General features: G+C 38.9%; 3 protein-coding genes across 3 annotated transcripts; all 3 read left to right on the top strand.

The window, feature by feature from the left end:
- The first annotated feature begins 6,659 nt into the window (after positions 1–6,659).
- Positions 6,660–13,378, top strand: sp6 (Sp6 transcription factor). Its single transcript, XM_044345525.1, has 2 exons — positions 6,660–6,864; positions 11,595–13,378. Exon 2 carries the CDS (start codon positions 11,717–11,719, stop codon positions 12,635–12,637), a length of 921 nt encoding a protein of 306 aa, XP_044201460.1. The 5' UTR covers positions 6,660–6,864; positions 11,595–11,716; the 3' UTR covers positions 12,638–13,378.
- Positions 13,379–15,648: 2,270 nt separating this feature from the next.
- Positions 15,649–20,258, top strand: cwc25 (CWC25 spliceosome associated protein homolog). Its single transcript, XM_044346508.1, has 9 exons — positions 15,649–15,828; positions 16,718–16,890; positions 16,992–17,228; positions 17,317–17,386; positions 17,607–17,755; positions 18,278–18,350; positions 18,480–18,685; positions 19,391–19,558; positions 19,736–20,258. Exons 1-9 carry the CDS (start codon positions 15,811–15,813, stop codon positions 19,845–19,847), a joined length of 1,206 nt encoding a protein of 401 aa, XP_044202443.1. The 5' UTR covers positions 15,649–15,810; the 3' UTR covers positions 19,848–20,258.
- Positions 20,259–21,333: 1,075 nt separating this feature from the next.
- Positions 21,334–24,276, top strand: psmb3 (proteasome 20S subunit beta 3). Its single transcript, XM_044346510.1, has 6 exons — positions 21,334–21,467; positions 22,927–23,111; positions 23,219–23,326; positions 23,459–23,636; positions 23,928–24,022; positions 24,104–24,276. Exons 1-6 carry the CDS (start codon positions 21,465–21,467, stop codon positions 24,150–24,152), a joined length of 618 nt encoding a protein of 205 aa, XP_044202445.1. The 5' UTR covers positions 21,334–21,464; the 3' UTR covers positions 24,153–24,276.
- The last annotated feature ends 92 nt before the right edge of the window (positions 24,277–24,368 follow it).

Raw genomic sequence — 24,368 nt, forward strand, 5'->3', positions numbered from 1 at the left:
GCACATCCTGTCTGCCCTTACACACAAACAGTAAAAACACCATGGGAAGTAAACACCCACCTGAGCCAAAGGCAGACACACCCAAGCAAGGTCTCACACACATATACAGTACGCGCACACACACACACACACACACACACACACACACACACACACACACAGAAACAGGCGCAGAAACAAGCACAGACAGAGTGAAACTAAATAGAAGAATGAAAAACAAACCTTGTAAATACACCAATACATCATATCACTTTGACAACAAACACTTGTGCTGATTAATGACATGATAAAAACAGACTCCATCAAGTAAAGTCATTTAAAGAAGATGCTCTTTTGGCATTTGCTTCTCCTTTAAAAAAATTATATTGTTTGACATCACAAGTATCATCATGATACCATCAGTTCCAGGGAAACTTTCATACCATTAGCAGATCATTTGTAGAAAACTATTCCCGGTAGTGTATACAATTTCATCTGTCCTGGTCTGTCCCTCCTTATGTGGGTGCAAATAAGATGGTTAAAACCACGCACGTTCAGAGATTTCATCGACTTAAAACACTGTGTCTCAGCACAATGATGTATTTTAAGTTGCATGGACAAAAAAGCTGGCTTGCTGGGTGAACATATAACAGACACATATTGACACACACACACACACACTCACACTCACACACACACACAGTGCTAAGCCGAAGACCTCTCGTAGAGCCACGCAGGCGTTGTGGCCCAGTTTGTAAGCCCTGCCATGTGAAGCAGAGGGCCGGCCGGAGGAAGATGAGGGGTGTTAAGGGACGGAAACAGCTGGTGAGAAGCCCAGAGGATATTAATCTGAGGGGGGAGACAGGATGGCAGGAGAGGCTGTCTAATAAAGCATGGTATTACTGCTGCAAAGGTGTCTGTCTGCCTGTCTGTCTGTCTGTCTGTCCGTCTGTCTGTCTGTCTTCCTGAAGGATTACTGGTGAGCCAGGAAAAAAAAATGTTGGGTATCTGTGTCCATCTGGCTAGTACAAACTTTATGCTCGAAATCTAAAAAAAAGTTCCCACATCTCCTCATAACAAATCGGAGTACATTTTTGGGTTGAGCGCACCGTTTATAGCTGTTAGGAAATCTGTGATCATCTCCAGCTCATCCGATAAATCCAGCGAGGCACTTCAAGTTTTACAACCCTTCACACACACACACAAAAAGGTTTTTGAAAATTAGATAAAATAAAGCAATCCAAATTTTCTCTGAGCAATTAAAGTTCCGGTTAAAAGGCAGAGGTGGAAGATGGGAGGGGAAGCTGGGCGGCATCAGTCGCACAGACAGTAATGACGGCGCCACTAATGTTTAACAATCAAAGATGGGAGGCGGGGGCTCGCAAGGAAGTCTCTCCTCGAAAAATACAGGTGTTTGGTACAATCAAAGCGCAGCTTGCAGAAATGACTGGGTTTGAAGTTGAAAGGGGAGGCAGGAGGAGAGGGGGGCTGTTGTGGTGAGTGAGTGACTGTATGAGAAAAAAAAATTGACTCAGAAGGCAACTGTGGGCCGGTCTCTCCTCCAGGATTTTGAATAATTAACAAGGATAAGGAAGTTGACTACTAGGTGCTTACTATTTACTTTGTTTGGATTTTTTTTCTGCCTCTGGAGGGGAAGTGAGGCTTTAGCCGGCCTAGCTCTCTGGAGGCTGGCGTGTTGGCAGGAGGATTTGTCTGGGACACCGGTGTGGTTCCCGTGGGACTAGAGCACGTCAAACCAGCCAGAGGCCAGTGAATCAGAATCAACTTTATGTGGTGGGAATCTTGTATACAAAACAGATGAACACACACAAGGAAAGTCCCAAGTTATACACACAGAGACACACTCACTAACAAACTGTGAGCTCATGAATTCAGGCTGTGATGTCTCACGTCAACTGTTTTGACCTTCAGGGAAACCAACGCAAAAGATCCAAAAACTTGTTCTTGACTAATTGCTATAATTATAAATACAATAGATACTAACAGAAATGATACAGTATGTTTAAGGAGTGTAAGACATGGACATTAGTTACTACATAATAGTCATTAAAAAAATAGTTTGCCATTTGAGGAAATATACTTACTCTCTTCTTGCTGAGAGTTAGGTGAGGATAGTATGGTCAGTATGGTCAATGTACAGTAGAGACAGCTCGCTTAGCTTAGCATCAACTGTTAGCCTGGCTCTGTACAAAGGTAACAAAATCCATCAACATGCACCTCAAAAGCGTACCAATTAACACATTATATCTAATTAAGAAAAACAAAAACAAAACAAAAACAAAACAAAAACAAATTGAAATGTAAAAACAACATGTTGTGGTTTTACAGGGGTTATGTGCCAGGCTATGTCTTGGCTGGGTACTGTGACTTTTTACTAACCCTTGTAAAACCACAAATGATCATTTTCAAACTTCAGTTTTTGTATAAATTAAACAAATAAGATATAACATGATAATAATTCAGTTTTTTAATCTTTGGACAGAGCCAGACCAGCTGTTTATATTCCTCATGCTAAGCTAACTGACTGCTGGCTGTAGCTCCATACTTACAATCTTCTGATATAACTCTCTTCCAAAAAGTGAATTACCATTTTTCCCCAAAGGTTGAACTATTTCTTTAAATTAACGAACATAAATGTTAATTCTTGAGCTTGGAATCAGCAGTTTGATAGATGTAAAAATCTTAACGTGAGGTCGACTAACTTGCTTTTTCAACCACATATTACATTCTCAGAAGAGTTTGCTCAGTTGTGTGGAGATAATTCATTGTCATTAAATAGCCCTTTTTAGTGAATCAAGTCTGTCAGTTGCACACTAAATACAAATTAACACTGTAAAAATTACCAAATGTGAAAAATGTATACTGCATTTACATTTTTGAATCTTGTGTTGATAGTTGCTCACAGCTGAAAATAAAAAGTTTATGGTGGAGTATTCTCGAGCTGCAGCAGCTCACAAAACCCTCAAAAAATAAAGTAATAAATCCTTAGCAAAACATTATGGCTAACAGATTATTTAGCAGTATCTCTCAACCTTGCAGTTTCACTGATGTCTGTAAGCACACGTCCTGTGTCATTACTGTAGAGTATTTCTTTACACTACTGTCAAAACAGTACACTGTTGACATTAGTAATAGTGCATGATCTCTAGTATATAGCGGGAGTTGACCTATATGAGGTGAATGGGTTTGGTGTGAAGACTACAACAGCGTTAACGCGTAAAGGTCAAAGGTGCTGCAGTGACATAAATAGATCGCTTGGTTCACCACAGTGAACTTCACAAGGATTTTACCAGATTAATGACAAGAGTAAATGTCAGTACTTCAAAAAAGCCTCCTTTTACTTGGAGGAGTGTTTTAGGAACCACAAACATTTCCATACACACAGCACAAAGTCAGATACAAAAACAATATGTTAGCAGTGTCAGAAATAAAAACTGTCAAACAAGCTATCTAAACATATTTAAATCATTAGGAGAATTTGTAAGCCCCTTGCTGAAACTGCACTGTAATTAAATGTTATTAAGCAGTCTCTTTTTGATTGTGCTGTATTGTATTCATGAGGAAATATGCTTGACTATTTAAAGACGTCAGTAAACACCATTTAGACGTGGTGTGTGGTCTTCAGTTCAGTGGCCTGATCTCTTCTACAGTATGTGTAACAGTACATAATACCGCGAGGGTATTGAGGTATTATACTAATTTCAATTTTATCTAAGTTTTGCTTTTGCTTGCAACAAATTTGTCAAAGTAGGTTTAAATTTTCTATCTGTGTTTATTCACACTGTTAACAGTTATTTTAAAATAAAATACTCAGAAAAATGCCTGTTTCATGAAATATGCTCATTTCAGTCCTGGCCTGATTAGTATGATCACTCTGTAAAGCTTGAAGGTGTGTAACTCTATCAAGGTGCATGCTGAATCAGGACTTTGTCTATATTTGCTGATCGCCCTGTGGTTCCATTATATCACCGTCATGTACTCAGTTCAAACTCAGCACTTCTAGAGTGCTGCTTCAGAGAAAGAGGAGCAGAGAGGGTAGGAAGTCACTTCCCACCAGCCTGTCTGTGGTCTGTATTTGGCAGTTGATTTGAAGCTGCTCCACCAACATGCTGTGACAGGAAAGGAATTAACTCAGCGAGCAGACAAAATTAAAAAAAAAGGCCTCAAAGGAAGATGATATTGAAAAACTGTTAAATGTGTGATGCACATTCAAAGCCACTGCAATCTATTAAACTCTGCCCTATTACAAGACTCACATTTGGCACCTACTTTAAGACTTTTGTAGCAATTAAGTTGACATATTAAATACTGTATTTAACTTGAATTTTTGTTTCTTCTGAAATGAGTTACACATACTTTGCCTAAAGGATCCAGATTGTTTGATAAGCAGACCTGTTGCAAACAGAAGTGGCTGGTTTCTGCCTAGTAAGATCTCCAGATTTGTGTATTGTGACTGTGTTTTGGCCCGAGCCAAACCACCTCTCAGGAGTGTCCACAATCAAAGGATTTCCAGGTCTCAACTATCTGATTCACAGGCTGCAGTCACTACACTGTCCAGGTTGCAGCACCAGTGCTGTACACACGTTCGTAAAAGTCTACATGGACACATAAGAGATTGCGTACATCACTGTAACTGACACAATGTGACATAAGAATTCATCATGAATTTGTCTTATTTATATTAGGTATTAAAGTTTGTAGTTTTGAAAGAAAAGTGTGTAGAAATGAAGTTTTAATTGTATCAATAATTTCATAGGCTAAATATAATTTTTCTTATAACTAGGAACAAGGAAGAACATATATATATATGTATTGTTATTGTTGTCATATAATTGTTATTATATGACAACATTTTGTAATTTGTCTTCCTCAGTGGATGGAGTGCAGTGAAAGCTCTGAAAAAAGCTGGTAACATTTAAACATTTAATATTTTTGTCATGCTGAAAAGTTGAAATATCTAATATTTGTTTTAACTTGCTAAATCTTTCAGCTATTTATGTAGATGTACCTGCATCCTGATGAAGTAAAAGACTATTCTTTACACACTGACAGAGCAAGACGTCAAAGAGTCAGTTTTCCTGCTGATACAGAACAAAGCAGGGATTCCTCAACTCCACATCCCAGGGTGATTTTGCTCACAGACACCACTATGAAAGATTTTGTTCTGTGGATCTTTTTGTTGTTATACTGTTGTATTGTTCATATTAGACTTTATACAAAAATGTAGTTGTTGTTAGGCTTAGATATAAAGAATCATGCATCTGTGCACCGTAGTTGGAGTGATGGGAGGAATGAATGAAACTTTAATTTATAATGTAGTTTTCCCTTTTTATAAACATACAACAAAATTGGAACGTCTTTTTGTCGGGGGGATCCTGTGCAGGTCCCTAGGCCCCACTTTGGGAACCACTGGGGTTTTAGTCACCAGTGACGGAGGAAGTATTCAGATTCTGTACTTTGTTAAAAGCAGCAATATAACACTGTAAACATATTCAAGTTCTACATTGAAACTGTTACTTCAATAAAAGTGCATAAATATTATCAGCAAAATGTATCAAAAGTAAAACTACTGAATGCAGAAGTATGAACTCTGTAGTGTAGTGTTACATATTAGCCTATTAGATAATAATTAATGCATTCATGTGTATAGCTGATTTTTAGTTAGTTTAATCAATAATTGTGTGTCATATTCTATAATCCCATCATATGTTTTGTGTTAAAAATGTTGGTAAACTAACCAGCGGTGGTGGAAAGTGACTAAGTTCTTTTACTCAACCACTGTCCTTACGTACAATTTTGAGGTACTTGTACTTTATTTGAGTATTTTCATTTGATGCTACTTTATACTTCTATTCCACTACATTTATTTGGTGGTTTCCAACCTTTTTGGCTTTTGACATCTTACAAAAAGCAGTGTGTAGTCGGGGTCACATTTCAGATGTCTATGAGTTGTTAACAGCTCCACCAAATAGTGATTTTTCCCTCTTAACTTCTCACATGGTTTCATTTCAATAAATGTTCAAATGATCCAATATTTCACCAAAAGTCAAAGATTAGAGAAAGAGTCCAAAAACTGAAAACAAATTTGTGTATCAGAACTTTGTTTTTTCTTCTTTCCTCTCCCATTGATCATCTCGCGACCCCTCCGATTTATCTGGTGACTCTTTGGAGGGGCCCGACCCCTAGGTTGGCGGGACGTGCCGCATCAATGCTGCACGTTGATGCAGCAGAATTAACCATCTAATCTAATGATGTCATATAGTAAAATATCAGTCAGAGGGACAAAAGGAGTACTTTTACTTTAATACTTTAAGTACATTTTGCTGCTAATACTTATGCACTTTTACTTAAGTAGGGACTTTTATAATAGAGTATTTTTACATTGCTGTATTGGTACTTTTACTTAAGTACAGGTAAAAGTAGTAGAAATCTAAGTGGTATGAAACAAGCTACTCAGATAAAGCACCTTAAAGTTGTACTTAACTACAGTATTTGAGTAAATGTACAAGTTACAGTCCACCACCGTTGGTAGCTCTGTCAAACCGTGCCGCTGATCCTCTCTTCCTCACCTCCAGCCGAGGAGGGCGCATCTTCAAAGGGAGAGACAGCAGACCAGCAGAGGGCGGAGCCTGGAGGCACTCAAGACGCACAGCCTATCATAAAGTTTGTCACTACTGAGAATGCAGCCTACCTGTGCGCCAAAACATCGATATTGCAGATGAAGAAAATCAGATGAAATATGATGAGGATATTATTTTTCTCTGCGCATTTTTCGACGAAGGGAAGCTGAGCTGAGCCAAAGTTTCTCCAACAGAGGTGCCTTCATTCCAAAAAGAAAATAACAACAGCAACAAGGACGAACAGGTAACTCAGGAATTTGACTTTACTTTCACTGCGATCTATTGTAATCGTGTCTGTTTATGTCTATGTCTGTGTCTATGTCTGTGTCTGCGTTAGTCACGGCTCAGTGGTTACCACTGTTGTGTCACAGTGAGAAGGTCCTGGGTTCGAGCCCCGGCCGTCCCTGCTCCTTTCTGCGTGGAGTTTGTATGTTCTCCCCGTGTTAGTGCTGGTTTTCCACCTGGTGCTTCGGTTTCCACCAATCATCTAATACATGTATTATAAGGTTAACCTGACCCCTTGGTCAGTGCCCCTGACCACTGGCAAAAACAATTGGACTTCCAGTCCCCGGGAACTGCACTATAGCTGCCCACTGCTCCCAGTGTGTAGGATGGGTCAAATGCAAAGGTTAAATGTATGCGATTACTGAGAAAGGACGATAATGAAATCTCAATCTTAATTATAAATGAACTGATCTTCATTGACACTGTCTGGAATTACTATAATAATCATATAGGTATGAAACTGTTGGCACGTCCTGGCTGCAAGTCATCTACAGGGAACTTAAAGTTCTCTTATCCTGTTTGAAAAAAATAATTGAAAAGTAATTTCATATGACTTTTCAATCATTGCAAAAGAAAAAAAAAACACTTTAAAACACTTTAAGTTTAAGTCTTAATAAACAGAACATTTAGTACATAATAAGCACTAAAACTCCTTTCACTTGAAGACAGATGTTAAAAATTCACAACTGTCCCCCCAAAAAGGCAACAAAAGCGGCAATTAAACCCAAATGTATTATAATTTATCTTTTAAATAAAGTTTTAATTCTTGTCCTGTATTTCTGGGGGATGTAGTTTGAAGCAGGCTGAGACTGTTCAATAGCAGCCACCTGGGTAAAACATGAATATGTGTCGAATATGACAATGTGAAGTCAATATTTTCAGGTATAATAACATCACCTGAATTTACCTGACAGTTTTCTGCAGCAACAAATTCAACAGGCTGACCTGCTGGTGAGGAAGCTCAGTTTTGTGGTAATGTATTTTACTTTATTTTACAAAATAATTATAGATTAATTGTATTACATTAATTCTTTAAATAATGTTCCCCTTGATGCAATTAACAAATGAGAGGGGGATCACACCAGAATAATTATTATGATGATTATTATGTTGCTGTTAATTTAATATTAACAGCAACAATGAGATATTAGGTCTATACTGTATCAATTATTGTACATGTTTCAATATAGAAAAACAAGAAGTCATTATAAAAAGTTATTTGTTAATTTTTCATGAATCTGATTGGTTTATTTAAAGTTGACTGCTATAAAGAATAAAGAAATAGTTTCATAAAATGCTACAGTACATTCAAGTTGAAGAGAGATTCAAAATTAAGAAGTAAATTTAATTACTTGTGAAGTGCAAAAAACTGATAAAATCCAATAACTCGTTTTGTGTTTTCATGTCATTCCAAACTGTTTGATAGCACGAGGTCAACAGATTTTACTAATTATGTTTGTAAAGGAAGGTTTCTATTACAAAAAGCTATCTGTGATGATTGATCAATATTTTAAATGCAAGTCTTTATAAGATATACGTGTATTGACAATTTTGTAGTAAATTAAATCGATGATATCCACACCAGCAGAACAGGTAGCACATTTTGAAACACTCTGTATATGGTTGGTATTTAATCTCTGAGTTCATTAAAACATAAAAACTTAAAAACTGAAACAGCATGAACAAGCATGAAAAATGGTGTTCAAGGAAAATACTCGTGTGACTGTCAGCATTAGGAGAAATAAAACTGCAGCCCGCTTCAGAGATTTGCGTGCATTTTACTGAAAAGTCAGGCGTGTCGAACTTGGCATAAAATACACTCACACATAAAATACTGTGGTAGACAACCGCAGCTTTGAAAACTATGTAAATCAAATATGAAATAGATTTCTGGTCACAGCATCAGTCCACTCAGACTGGTTAAGAAGCACAAAAAATGCTCTTAAAAGACTCTTTCATGACAACTGCTCTTTATATTTTGGCAGCAGTGATTGAATTTTACGCTGTCGTGTCTGAATCAGTGTCACACAGACGCTCCTAAATCACTGAGGATGTAAAGCTGTCATCCATATCTAAACTACTGTATCTCTACACTTAATCATACAGTTATAGCACAGAGGAACCGATTAGTAGAGATTAGCCCTCTATCTCAGCTCTGTTTGTCACTAACTTAATCCTTATCTCAGGTGTGCGAATTACATTTTAGGTTAAATCCAATCAGTATTTTGTTAAATTCAAATATAAAGTTCATTGAATTATTTCTTATTAGTGCACCTACTAGATTTTTTTTTACAGGTTTGGAGTCAGATTTGGGTCTTCACACCAGTTCTTTGTGTTTGTTTTAGCATGTTTAAAGTTTTGGTGGTTATGGCAGAACAAAATGTTTTGGTTTTGATAGAGAAGTGTTTGACCCTCATCGTGGCACACTCTTCTTACAAGTGACCTGACCCTTGCTGAAGTGGTGTGTTCAACTCCACCCATCTCGTACTCCAAGCAGGTTAAAACAAACTACTTGTAAATGCCATTTGACCCAAAAACTGATCTGTTTGGAGTGTTCACAGACAGCTGGCGTTAACGTTTGAACCGTATTTTTCTACATCTGGGAAGAGATGGAGTGACGAGATGGAGACTTGTGGACTTATGATTAAACTTGACCTGTAAATTATTCTGTAGAATTAACTTTAAAATGCATTGACTTTTTAATACAGTGTTAATTAAACCTTTAAAAGTCCAAATTACAAACATTAAGTGATAAATAAAATGTGGCCCAGGGAATGAAAAAGGATAAAAACCTTTTCAAATGCAAGAAAACTGCACAAATATCATCAAAAATGTTTTCTTTTTTAAAAATCACCTTCTTTCTCATTGCTCCCTCTCTGTGCCTCTTCCCGATGGCAGACTTGTAAACCAGGGGCTGTGTTAGGTCTTGGTCGGGCAGGTTTTATGACCAGAGCTCTGTCATTGCTCTGTACCATCCTCCTCCTCCCAGGCTGCCGTCCCCCATCCCCTGGGGCCCCCCATGCCAGCTGTTTCCCTTAGGAGCTCAGAACGCTCCCAGCACTTTGGCGAATGGAGGAGGATGCTCCTGTCTTGGTTTGTTTACGGTTATGTCAGTAAGAGCGGAGTTGGGGGGACCATTCCGCTGTGTGTCTAAGTCGCATTCCCAAAAAATTACAGAGCACTAGCTCTGGCTCCAGGCTGACATGAAATAAATCAGCTTGACCTTTAGCACCAGACCTTTCATTAGGGAATTCCAAACTAATTGCTTTACGATTTCATTGCAAGTAGAAAGCATCTCTGAGTGGGTTTGACTGAACCCTTGAGAAGGAAGCGTAATCCCCTTGGTTTGGCTGTATTGACTCAACAAATTGAGATCTACAGAGGGGATCCTTCACTGTCAGTCTGAGTGACACCACCTGCGTGCTGAACCATGTGCACACTGCCTACATCTAATGCATCTAGACATTGGACAGGACATTTGTCCTCCATTGGAGCTTGACCTCTTGTTTCTGGGCGACCTTGTTCAGTTTTCTATGTCAGTTAAGATATCACACCAAGTGATCTCAAGACCAAGATACCAACCTCTAAAGCTTCAGACTACTTTACTGTTTCCTGCTGTAAAGATAATTGTAGATGTTCGAGGATGGGGGTGTGGTGGAAGTCAACAAGATTGTTTGGGGCTAGGACATGTTTGGAGCCAGGCACAAGTCGTGCAGGCTGGTGCTTCTTGTCATAAATTTCCACAGACTTGTCGAACTTTAACAAGCTTTGTGTAACCTTTGGAAATCAGAGCCGCTCCTTCTGTGTGGGACGGCTGACTGACGCTGTTGAGGTCCGCAGGACTGTACATACCTGGAGCATGTTGGGGACAGGATGCTGTCTCAGAGCGTGTGCCCATGATTATATACATAAAGTAATTGTTCTCGTGTTATTGTTGGACTCTCATTCTCAGGCTTCTGAATGCCATCAGTCTGCAACTGTTGATGCTTTCTGCCGCCAGTGTGTAAGAGGCGGGGCGTTTTACGGGGCTCCTTTTGTAACTTGCCTGAAGGGCTGTTGTTGTAAATCATGTGTGATTCATAAAAAACAGGTTCTCCTGTCTGCCAGGTTTCATCTCCACAAACCTCAGAGACGTACAAATAGACTTTGGCCTGCAGCCATACCTCCCTGGAACTTCTTCCTTTACCAAACTGCTCTCCTGTCAACACTCCTCTTCGCTCTCGTCCCTCCCCCCATCTCACCAGCATTTATCTCCCCCCGCTGCTGCCTCAGCCTCTGCACAGGGCCGATGATGTTGTTTTCTTTGCGCTTGTCTTTGACTGTCCTCCATGGGAAGTACCTGGCAGCGGATGCATGTGGCAGGTTTCTGCCTGGACACGTCTGTCTCCCCCTCTCTTCTGGCTCCACGGCCACGCAGCGTGAGAACTGCAGTATCCATGGTGATGAAGGAGGTGTGCTGGGGGTTGGTTATTTAAATGTTGTAGACAGGAGGATTTAGGCCTGAATGTCTGCATATTTGAAGTTCAGAAACGTCAGATCAGCAGAGGCTGAGTGATTCAAAGCCTTTCAGACTGTAAAAAATGACCTCAAGACTTGAAAGTCATTGTACGCGATTCTGAGAAGTCATTGAGAAAATGCAACTAAGTTGATACCAGATTGGAAATATAACAATTTTTTTTTTCCCCTCAGGTTTTTTCAATGCACCACCTTCCCACCATGTGTTAATCTTCTCTGCGTTACCAAAAAGAGAGTGAACAACACTTTGAGCTGCTGACCTCATCAACAGTCCTGCACCTGCAACAGCTGCTCACATGGCCCACCCTTACGAGCCCTGGCTACGGACAGCACCACCTAGTGGCAGCTCAGAAGACATGAACATCCCCTCTTGGTGGGACCTCCACAGGGACGTCCAATCAGGGAGCTGGATAGACCTCCAGACAGGGCAAGGTGTCGGCTTGCCTTCAGTGAGTCCAGGGAGCTCCATGGGGTTGCAGCCCTCTTTAGGACCCTACGGTTCTGACCCGCAGCTGTGCTCCCTGCCTCCAGCTCAGCACGCTCCAGCTTCGCACTCATCTCACCTCTTCCCCCAGGATGGCTTCAAGATGGAGCCACTGGCTCCTGAAATGCTGCAGCAAGAACCGTACTCCCTGGAGGAACCACAGGAGAGTGCTGTCTCAGCCCGCCCAAAGCCCCAGCGGCGCTCCTCTTCCAGAGGTGCTGGCCAGGCAGTGTGCCGCTGCCCTAACTGCGTCCATGCTGAACAGCTGGGCACTGACGACAGCAGGAGGAAACACATGCACAACTGCCACATCCCTGGCTGTGGCAAAGCCTACGCCAAGACCTCCCATCTGAAGGCTCACCTACGCTGGCACAGCGGGGACCGGCCGTTTGTCTGCAACTGGCTCTTCTGTGGCAAGAGATTCACTCGCTCTGATGAACTGCAGCGCCACCTACAGACGCACACTGGCGCCAAGAAGTTTAGCTGCGCATTATGTCCTAGAGTGTTTATGCGCAATGACCACCTGGCCAAGCACATGCGCACACATGAGTCCCCACCAGGACACGGGGAGGAGAGGGTAAATGGAGACGGGAGGATGGATAAGGGCTTTGATTCACCAACACCTCCTCAGTCATCCTCAAACGTGTCTGCGTCTGACGCCACAGAGCCACCGCTGAAGCTGAAATGTGAGACAGACCCCTCAGTCTCCAGTGTAACAGGGCAGTCCGGCTAATTTCATCACTTTCAGAAGATTTTTTTGCAGTTTACCATCTGTTGCTCTTTCTGAGGTGTCATAGTTTTACAATAGAGTAGAGAATAGAAGGTTAAAATTGAAATAAAAGGTTTGGACAAATGTTCACTGATGAGAGCTGGATGGAACAGAAAGTGTTCTTCTGTGGTTCTATGAATTTATCAACTGGGCTCAGTGATCATCTAAATGTCATAGCACACAGAAAAAGGTTTTACTCTTTGTTTAATAAAAGGGAATGGTGGCTTAGGACGCAACTGAGCTGAAGCTACAGCTTGTTGCTGGACTTCCACTGCTGCTAGAGCAGATCAAGAGACTGGGATGAGTTTAACTGAAGGTGGCTTGTTAACTTGTTTACAATGAAATTAATCCAATGTGTTACTGGAAGAGTTGGGGAAATGTTTGCAATATGGAGAAATTTTCTTTTTGTTTCAGACTATCACCATATGTGTGTAGCCTACTGTGCAAGTTGTGACAAGACACTGGAATATAATATTACATTTTCTAATTTTAAAAGGTCAGTAGCCATTCAGGTGAGTGACAGTTCATGCCACAAAACTGGGTGTGTGTATGTTGGTATGTAATGAAAGTACAAGAGACGGTAATGCTGTACCATGGCAACGTGCTGTGTTTCTCCACAATGAGAGCCGGAGTGATGTTGATGTGATGCTGACAAAAATATAATATAATATAATATAATATAATATAATATAATATAATATAATATAATATAATATAATATAATATAATATAATATAACTACAGTTATTACATTATTACAGTGGCTAGTATATACCAAAAGTGGTAGTAACACTTAAACCAAAACAGCAAACAGCAGTTTTGATGGTAACACTTTATTGATGAGAATGATTATACATTCAGATAATGTGAACACTGGTTCAGATGGAACACAATGATGCAAAAAAAACCAAACACTAGTGCTACAGTAATGTGAAAAAAATACAACTACTTACATGTTGAAGTATCACATCAGCCAGACAGTGCAGCCTTCACTCCTGTCAGGTAAGAACAGCAAGATGAAGCCGGACATAGAGAGAAAATTCTGCCTGGTCAAACGAATCTTGGTTTCTTTTGGGACATGCTGATGCCAGCAACCATATCTGACATAAACACGACTCCACAGATCAACCGTGTCAACACTACAGGCTGCTGGCGCTGAGTGAAACTTCCAGCAGGATAACGTATCTTCATTACATCATGATTCAGGGAAGGTAATTTAATCCAGTGGCCCATGCAGTCCCAAGAGTTAAAGCTAATCAATATTCTATGTGTAATGTGAAAGGGGTCGCTTATAGTGACAAACAGAGAATTATCATCTGACTGTGCAAGTCTCCTCAGCTCTACAGAGAGTTTTAGCAACTTAAAGCCCACAAGCTTCTGTTTTGGTTCTGTCTCACCGCTCCCTTGTTTCCAGCAGCTGGCAACTGTTTTCAGCAAAAAAGGCTGCTACCTGCCCAGGACAGACAAAGTTAGCGACTGGTTGGTGAACATAGTGGAGCATTTAGCAGCTAACATGCTGAGTGTGTTTGCTAAAGAGTTTGCCATAAGAACTTTACATGGTGATAACATGACAATGTTGTGTTTACAGCCTGTTTCACTGCCCCCAAGTGGCCCAAAAGCATCAATTAATACTATTTAAGCCCAACAGAGCTACTTTGTGATGAGGCGGATGTTTGTATCTTTAATGTGCAACAGAAATCTTAAAGGAACTGACCTTAAATTCATGCCTCACAAGGTTCATTCCAGGTGTACCGGAAAAGGTGGCTTTACAAAGATCTTCCAAAATATCATTATCTGGATTGGTACAAAACCATATGCATGTCAGATCAAGCTAACGTTTCAATCAACAACAAAGAATGTGTGAAGGGCTTATCTCTCAACACATTTTATTAACAGCTGTTGGTGTATCCGAAGCTGCAGTTTTCCATGTTCCCAACTGACAAATAATTCAACTCGTAAACAATCTTGTTGAAACATGATGCCATTTGACTGATTAGCATGAAAAGAAAAAAATATATACTGTGTTGGCAGTCCACTCAAAATGCAAATGAACAAACTTTGCTCCTTTTAGACATGCACAACATTATTTAGGTTACTTGTTTTGGATAGTTAACTTTCATAATCAATATTGTATGATCAATAGTTCTGTAGCAAGCTGTATGAGGATATTTAGGATGTATGTAAACCATCACAGACATTAGACTGAGATTTCTACATATTAGGGAGCTTACATTCTTGGAGTCTCACAATTGCTGTATTTATGTATAGAAGATAAGAAATGGAAAACAATGCTTAAACATTAGTCAATGATTGTGTATTGACTATTATTATTGTATGGCTGTTATTAGATATTATTAAATAGGCTTATGATGTTTTCTTTTATGTTGGTCAGTAGAACAAGATGGACAGCCTCTTTCATTGATTGCTGATAGTATATGTTTTAGTTGTGGAGACTGTAATAAAATAAGTTCTAAAACTTTTGATAAGTTAAATATCATGGTGTAATAACTTGTATTTAATCTATTATTTGTCCTTTATTAAATAAAAAAAACTATATTCTGTGTCCATGTCACACCTTATTTATTGAAGACAAGATTTCTTGCAGTTTCATTTGCACTCACCAATTTAGACAAAATTAATAATAATAATATTGGGTTATTCTTATATGTAGTTATTATTATTATTATTATTATTATTATTATTATTACTCTCAGTATTAGAAGTAGTAGTAGTGGATGTTCTGAGAGCCTGTAAATATGTAATCAATTTGAATCAAATTAACAGCCAAACAGCCAAAACACACACATTGTCACAACGTTCAATATTTATTAAAATCGATTAAAACCGATTGAAAGTTATGTTGACTCAAATCATTGACTAGTTATTCACGACGGCAGACGCGTGATGTCGAAGTTTACGAGCGGCGCTTGAATGCACCACGAGCTGGAACCGGAAAGTGAATCATACAAAACAGGATATAATTAAACGCATCACACACACAAGCCTCAGTGGCTCGTCTACCTCTCTCTTCTAGCTCTCTAGCTAGCGGTAGACTTTCGTTGTCCTACTTTTTTATAGTTAAGATACAGATTTGTTCATTTCCATTTTTGTTGGACTAAAACGACGAATTTTTCAAGATGGGGGGCGGTGACTTGGTAAGTATGAGAGATGTACCAATCTCCGCAGAGAATATGGGAGTTTAAAGCTGTTTGTTTATTTGTGTTGCTACAGCTGCTACGTTACATGAGTTAAGACGTATTCAGACTTGTTACGAACCACCGATCAGTCCTTCAATATTCACTTTGACTTTGGTCACTTCTTTTTCTCCTATTTTAATAGCTACGAGTAGCAGCTACTTAACAGTTAGCTTCACTTGCTAGACGTTAGCGGTTATATGAAAGTCAGTTATAATGGTCGAGATTTATTTTAGCATAAAGTGCTTTACAAAGACTTATTTCTGTGGCAAATATATCTGAAATCCTTAGGATTCCTAGTCCATCGCTATTATTATTAGATTTTATCATTAGAACATCTTTATTGACAGACAATGAAACATAAAAGTGAGGTTTATAGTGATGTTAAGCAACTCAATCTGCTAATGGTGGCTATCGATATACATCCATTCTGCCTACTTGAATAGTTTTGATTGACAGTTATATTGGATATGTTATGATAATTATGTTGTATATAATTTGTCGCTATGTGCTGAGAGCTTACATATTGACGCTTCAGTATTAATGATATAATGATCTCATACATAGAGTAATAATATGAGTTATTGCAGAATGAATAATTTTACTTAAATACTTTGAGTACATTTTGCTGCTAATACTTATGAACATTTACTTAAGTAGGATTTTTCATGCAAGACTTGTAATGGAGTATTTTTATATGGCTGTATAGGCACTTTCACTTAAGTAAAGGATCTGAGTACTTCTTCCAACACTGAAATCCATTCAAGTCAAAGTGATTTGTGCATTAAACGTACTACCTAATAATTGCTACTGATGTAGAAACTAAATGTTTTTCATTGTCTTTCGCCAGAACTTAAAAAAGAGCTGGCATCCCCAGACGATGAAAAACATCGAGCGTGTTTGGAAAGCTGAGCAGAAATATGAAGCTGAACGCAAGAAGATTGAGGAGCTCCAGAAAGAGCTGAAAGAGGAACGAGCCCGAGAAGAAATGACGAGATATGCTGAGGACACCGGTGCCATCAAGTTAGTTCTTTCTGATATGATCAAGAAACATTTTGTGTTGCTCGAGACAAACAATCAGTATTTCAGTCGTGTTATAAAATGCATCATTTGTCCAATGACAGAAAGAAGGATGATCGTCTAGACTGGATGTACCAGGGCCCTGCTGGTCAGGTGTCCAGAGATGAGTATCTGCTGGGACGTCCCATTGACAAGCAGATCACCGACCAATACGAGGAGCCTGAGAGCGGTCCATCAGCAGAGACTGGCCTCCTGCCCGGGTCTATCTTCAACCCCGCCACCCCTGCCTCGAACCTGGACATGGCCGCCAAGATCAGGGAAGACCCCCTGTTTGAAATCAGGTTAGTAAATCCTCTCCTTGTGATTTGAACTGACATTATGTTTAATGGTTACGAGTAATTGAAACAATATTTTGTTTGTGTCCTGAAGGAAACGTGAGGAAGAAAAGAAGAGAGAAGTCTTGACTAATCCAGTGAAGATGAAAAAAATCAAAGAAATGGTAAAATTACTCTTACCTTGATAAATGTCATTTGTGATACGTGTAGTTTGACATCCATTGAAGATGTTTTTTAAGATTTTGGTCATGTTTTGATAGTTTTCACTATATTTATTAGCATCTGTCAGCTGCAGTCACGCTAGATAAGTAGTACTATGTCAGTAGTTTACAGCTATGGTAGTATTTTTTATTTATTGTTAAACATTGGTTTGTTTTCTTACAGCTGCGCCAGAATCTTGACAAGAAAGACAAGAAAAAGAAGAGGAAGAAGGAAAAGAAGGAGAAGAAAGACAAAGAGAGAAGAAAGGAGAAGAAGCACAAGAGAAGGAGCTCAAGTTCAAGCTCAGAGGAGGAAGATGAGAAAAAACACAGGTATATAAAGAGCTTGTTTAATAATTGCAGCATATATATATTAGTGATTTTATGTCTTACTATTTTGTTTAAACTTTTAAATGACTTACATGCTTGCATTTGGTACAAATTATTTTTTGACGTCACCCTTGAGGATTAGCGTGGAATCCAACCCTGGTTATCACTGTGCAGACAGCAGGAGGAAACTGAGCTGCAATTGCTTTAATTTTCTAATTATTGGCTTTGATTTGACTGACACTGTCCCATGATACTGCTGTGCAGAATGCATGCATTAACAGCTCTCATGACATATCCAAGAAATATGAACTTTTATCAGTTATATGCTAGTAGTAGTATTTACTTGCCTTTTCTGTTTGAAACAAAAGCCGTCAGATTGTTTTAAGCTCTTGTCAATGCGAAAATACATGTTTTCTATAATGAAATTCACGCTTTATTAGCACCGTGGTGGCATGCAGAGGAAATTTCATCCATGTTCAGTTTGTAAACATTAATTCATTCATTTTGGTCTGTTATTTCTTTCAGGTCACATTCACGAGGTGAATCTTCAGCAGACGCCAAATCTCATTCCCATCACCTTCCAGGCTACGGCCTACAAGTCAGTAATCAGTGTTTCATAATATCTCTGATATAATGATGATATTTATTTTACGTTATGATCTGTTCTCAATTTAGTTATTGATCTCTCACTGGACCAGAGCACTAACAGTTAAGTCTTCCCTCTCAGCTTCCTGCTGGCAGGCATCACCAGTCCTCAGCTCCTACCTATCACTCAGGGCGCCATGAGAGGAGCCGCTCCCGATCTCCTCACAGGAACAACAGGGAAAGCCACTCCTCCTCCTCTTCCTCGTACAGAAGCGACCGCAAGGTCCAGCCCAGAGCTCCCAGCCCAAAGAGAGAGCATCACTACAGACAGAGGAACCACGTGTCCAAGTAAGAGTTCACAGTGTATACACTGCACTTGTAAATGGATATTTAAGTATGCTAATTATCTGAACTTTTAGTACTATGTTAGATTGAGCTGAAACAATCACTTGATTAATGGTCAGAAAATTAATCTGCAATTATTTTTATAATTAATAAAATGATTAATAGTTTTGAAGCAATTAGGCCAAACATTCTCTGCTTATCTTGCTTTTTTATCATTGTAAATTAAATATCTTTTGATTTTTGACTGTTGGTTGGATAAAACAAGTTATTTTAAGGTCTCACCTTGGACTCTGGGAAATTATAATCTGCATTTTGCACAAATTTCTGGCATTTTACAGATCGATCAATAGAGAAAATAATCTGTACATTGATTGATAATGCAAACTCCATTTTTGTAGCTATAATCGCAAGTATTGAGAATTTTATCACCAACTAGTTGGATTCCTGTACAATTTGTGTCTCCAAATGTTGTGGAAGTTCTGTTAGAGAATCATAGATTGATGAAGTTTTCCATATAATATATAATATCCTTCAAGAACACAACATACAGTAAGTTTAATTACTCTATTTGTCAGAATTTTATTTGGTTTACGGTTAAGGTAGTCAGAAAATGCAGTTTGAATAGTAATCTGTAGCAATTCAGAGGATTGTCTTCATCACCACCAACACTTAATCAATTCCAGTAATTTTCCCACATATTTTCCGTAGGAAGCTCTCTGCAGAAGAGCTGGAGCGAAAGAGGCGGGAAATGATGGACCAGGCCAAGCAGAGGGAGGAGGACAGAGAGAATAATGTGAAGAGATACAAGAGGCAAGACGAGCAGGAGAAGCAGCGGGAACAAAATGCCAAGCGGGACCGCCATGCTGGCTTTATCCAGTAAGTTTCTGAGCAACATGGACACTCAGTGAGAGGATGATGTGAGGTTTCTGGACACGTCCTCTGTTCCTTTTTAAAAGCACAAATAATGTCTTTCTGATATCTGTTCAGTCTCATCATTCCTGCTATTAAATGCTTTATTTTGGCTCCAGTAACACTCACCTTCTACTCCTGCAGTAACATGAAGCTGGAGAGTGCTGCCAGCTCTTCCTTAGAGGACAGAGTGAAGAGGAATATCCACTCTATCCAGAGGACGCCGGCCTCCCTGGACAACTTCATGAAGAGATGAAGACACAACACATTTGTCAAAGAGAGTCTATGAACTGATTTTTAAAAAAAAACTTTGACAAGACTATACCATCCACCCATAAATGTGTCTCTTAATGTATGAGGCTGCAGGAAGGATGGATGGTGTGGTGGGAGTCTGTCATGAGTTCAAACAGGGAACCACATAGCAAAACAGATTCCACAGTGATATTTCAGATAAATGCAAAAGGTCTATCATGGTTGATCTGTTCTAGTTACTTTCTAGAAAGCCACTATCCCTTTAAGGTTCATGCAATCTGAACTCTGTAAGCTCTATTTTTTTGTTTTTCCAGTATAACAGGACCTGCTTTTATCTCAAGTCTTTTTGTAATATATGTTTGTTACTTATTGTACACCTGTGAGTTGAAACTGGAATAAAAGAATATTTCCAGAACTCCCTTATTTGTTTTTCTCTGTAAACAAACATATGTTATCACTGGGAAACTCTGCCATTCAGATAAAACATACCAATCATAAACTTGGCCAAATATTGACAAAAACCTGGAACTGTTCCAGGTTATATTTATAAATTTCTTCTGTTGTTGCTTGTGCCAAACCTGACAGAGCTCACCTAACACTCTGAGCAGAAGAGCTGTTTTTTTTTTATTTAAATTATTCTGTCCTTATTTTAACAGTGCTACAAAAGAATGCACATATACATAGATTAATCATAACAAATTATGTCAAACATTATTGAGTGAAAAGGTGTAGGCTGAAGCTTTAGCTTATTATGCTTAACCTTTTTACCTCATATGTAAAACAAGCAATAGTCCTAAAATACCAAATCAAATATTTCATTCACCATTATCTTCATACCTCAGTATTTCTTTACTGTTATTTTGAACATTTTTTTAATTCACAAAGTGTACTACACATTTTAATTCCCTATCAGACTGTATAGGGAGAATTTAATTCACTGTGTTATAAAAAATCCTCAGAAGTTGGATTTAAACAAGTCAAAACTCATCCAATAGTGTGGTGTAAAAGAATTTAGGCAATTTATTCTTCAGTTGATAAGTCATAAATAGCTCAGAATTGTGTGTTTATTGTTAAATTGTTTATCAGGCTTACTGTTGAACAAATATGAATAGGTGGTTGCAATATCAGCTACTTGTATTAATTGAATAGTTTTGTTGAGTTTTGAAGCTGTTGGTGAAACAATGAAAGTTATTTTAAATTTTTGTCATTCATTAATATTCGTTTGGCAGAAAACAACCGAGACATGAAACGATGAAATCTTTGGTTGCATACCTACCCCAGGGAGAGTCACCCATAGACATGAACCTGAAAGTTACAACACAGTTTTAAACATTTTAAAGAAAGCTCAGTTTTAATTTCGCTTTAACACGCCTCGAACAAACTATGCCTGCACCGGTCGCCGGTGTCTCACATCTTCCAATGACAGCAGCGCGTTGTACAGAGAAGTTTTTATCCAGCCAATCAACTTTGAGCTGGGCGATGACGTGAAGGGATCATGCTCGGTTGGTTTCTGTGTTTCTTCTAAATCGTGTAGTCACTGCGGGAGGCTAGCAGCCGCTGAAACAGCTAAGTGGAGTTTGCAAAGTTATAGCTACTAGGAATACACCGCAACAGCTTCACTATGGTAAGAGCACCACATAGTAGCTCATGTTGTCATTTTCAACTGGGGTTTTTAAAATTAGTTTAGAAAGCTAACCATTACAAGAGTTTTGCTAAGCTAATGTTGATAGCTCATTAGCATGCTCACCAAAGTTAGCTCACATTTTCTGTAACTTATCATTTGATCAGTTATCATACTGTCCTCTGATAACTTTATGTCCTCAATAATGTGGCAGCTAACGGTAAAGAGGAATATAATAGTAGCAGTCTGTTGTCGGCAGGTAGTTTATGTCATTATTAGCTCATATTAGCTTACCTAGCCGCACATGAGCTAACGTTACATAGCGTTATGTTGAACTCACTAGAATGACATTTTACTACAGTTGATTTAAACTTCAACTGCCCTGGTTAGCTAACGGTGACTGTAAACAGCAAACAACGTTTGATCACATCAGATACTGTCAGCTTGTTTAGCTAAAGCTTAAACTTTATGTAGGACGTCGTAAAGCTTCTTTCAGCATCAAACTAACAAGCAGCTGCATCTGTGCAGTGAAAGAATTTATGGATATTTTCACTCATTATAATTCAGACATTAGTCAACTCTAAATTAATTTCCTAATTAATCTTTTTTTTTCATTCACTTTTGTTTCCTCTTTTAAAGTTGTATCTTTGTAGTGCATATTACTCCTCCATGTTTTACAAATGTGAGTGATATTACAAAAAACAAATTTGCCTTGGGGGCTTTACAATCTATACAGCATACAACATCCTCTATCCTTAGACCCTCGATCGGATTAATGAAAAACTACCTTAAGAAAAAACCCTTTTTAAGGGGGGAAAATGTTAGAAACCTCAGGATGAGCAACAGAGGAGGGATCCCTCTCCCAGGACTGATGGGCATGTAACAGATGTTGTGTGTAAAGAATAGACCAAGAAACAGAAATTACAGAAATACAGCATGGTCAAACAGGATGACAAAATTTTAATGAATTGATAATACAATGCATTTATTAGTCACATACTTGTAGGGATTTTAAATTCATGTGTGATAAATACATATCAGGCATCACATCATTGTTGTGTGGAACAAGTGTATTATATATTTATATATATATATATTACACACTTATTGCTGTTGTTGAGCCTTTTAATTCATGCATTATTATTCCTTTTCATGTTGTCGGGCTGCAACTGTCATTTTCATTATCGATTAATCTGATCATTCTTTTCTCTATAAATGAATCAATAAGTTTAATCTATAAGTCAGAAGTTTGAAAATAGTTAAAGTTGACATTTTGCTTGTTTTCTCGTTCAGTTTACTATCACAAGAGATTAAGAAAACATTTGAGAATCTGCAGTCAGAAAAATTTCACTTTAAACAATTTGTAATGATTTTATCATTGAAATTCTTGCCAGTGAATTTTCTGTTAAATGATGAATTAATGACCTGAGTACCTTTTTATCTCCTCTCCTTCTCCATCTAGTCTATTATGTCCTATAATGGAGGGGCCGTCATGGCCATGCGGGGGAAGAACTGTGTGGCGATAGCCGCAGACCGGAGATTTGGCATTCAGGCTCAGATGGTCACAACAGATTTCCAGAAGATCTTCCCCATGGGCGAGAGGCTGTACATTGGGCTGGCTGGACTGGCCACTGATGTTCAGACAGTGTGAGTGTGTCCAGCCTCATGTCTAATGTATCAGGACTGATGAATGATGGGTAGCTTCTCTCTGATAACACTGATGGTAACACTGACTGTCTTTGTTTTGTGTGTAGATCCCAAAGGCTTAAATTCAGACTGAACCTGTATGAGCTGAAGGAGGGACGCCAGATCAAGCCCAAGACCTTCATGAGCATGGTGTCTAACCTGCTGTATGAAAGGAGGTGAGTGCAGGTCATTTAAAGATGTCCACTTTGTTCAGAACACCCAAGGCATGTTTTAGTCTGAAGCTGCATACAGACCATACACACTGTAATGTGTGATTATTGATTGATTATGTGTGATTTTCTCATTAGGTTCGGGCCATACTACATCGAGCCTGTGATTGCTGGACTAGATCCCAAAACCCTCGAGCCATTCATCTGCTCCCTGGATTTGATTGGCTGCCCCATGGTGACGGAGGACTTTGTTGTTAGCGGTACCTGCTCGGAGCAGATGTATGGCATGTGTGAATCTTTGTGGGAACCAGACATGGTAAGAAGAGTGTGAAGTTTGAAGTTGCTCTTACACATGTAGGTTGGTTACTGGAGGTTAACTTACATTCGGTATATTTACATCTAAATGAGTATCCCTCTAATTCTGCAAATATAACATGTTGGCAGTGTTCAAAAAACTGTTTGGTAGGAAATAACAAGGTTGCAAAGGTTTGTTTACACAGCCAAAAACTCACAGTTTTAATGACTTGACATACTTTGTTTACACAAATTCATGACTGTTTACCTGAGAACTGTGTGTGTGTGTGTGTGTGTGTGTGTGAACGTGCAGGAACCAGAGGACCTGTTCGAGACCATTTCCCAGGCAATGCTGAATGCAGTTGATAGGGATGCAGTGTCTGGTATGGGCGTTGTCGTACATGTCATGTAAGTAAAGCGATGGCAAGTTGAGTATATACAGGTTGTGGTTAGTAGTAGTGACTAACAGCTGTTTCTTTTCTGTGGCAGTGAGAAGGACAAGATCACCACACGAACCCTGAAGGCCAGGATGGACTAGAGCTCCTGCTTCTCCCCACTCTTCACCAACAGATGTTTTTTGTATAAAAATAATCAACAACACTTGTACTGTCTTTTTTTTCTTATTGATATTGTTCAATAAATGAACATAGGTTTAAACAGTCTTGCCTGATGTTATTGTGTGTTATTGAAGAATTTGCTTGACATTGCCACAACTTTTCAGATCTGCTTGGGAACATGAACCTGATACACAGGC

The sequence above is a fragment of the Thunnus albacares genome, chromosome 3 (assembly GCF_914725855.1).
Source record: "Thunnus albacares chromosome 3, fThuAlb1.1, whole genome shotgun sequence".
In the NCBI taxonomy this organism is placed as follows: Eukaryota; Metazoa; Chordata; class Actinopteri; order Scombriformes; family Scombridae; genus Thunnus; species Thunnus albacares.

Bases quoted from the DNA above. Each gene is read 5' to 3' on its own strand.
- sp6 (XM_044345525.1), top strand. From the start codon at position 11,717: ATGGCCCACCCTTACGAGCCCTGGCTACGGACAGCACCACCTAGTGGC.
- cwc25 (XM_044346508.1), top strand. The intron at 16,891-16,991 runs GTTAGTTCTTTC...GTCCAATGACAG, and splicing joins GAGGACACCGGTGCCATCAA to AAAGAAGGATGATCGTCTAG. The intron at 17,756-18,277 runs GTATATAAAGAG...TATTTCTTTCAG, and splicing joins GAAGATGAGAAAAAACACAG to GTCACATTCACGAGGTGAAT.
- psmb3 (XM_044346510.1), top strand. The intron at 23,112-23,218 runs GTGAGTGTGTCC...TTTTGTGTGTAG, and splicing joins GCCACTGATGTTCAGACAGT to ATCCCAAAGGCTTAAATTCA. The intron at 23,327-23,458 runs GTGAGTGCAGGT...TTTTCTCATTAG, and splicing joins AACCTGCTGTATGAAAGGAG to GTTCGGGCCATACTACATCG.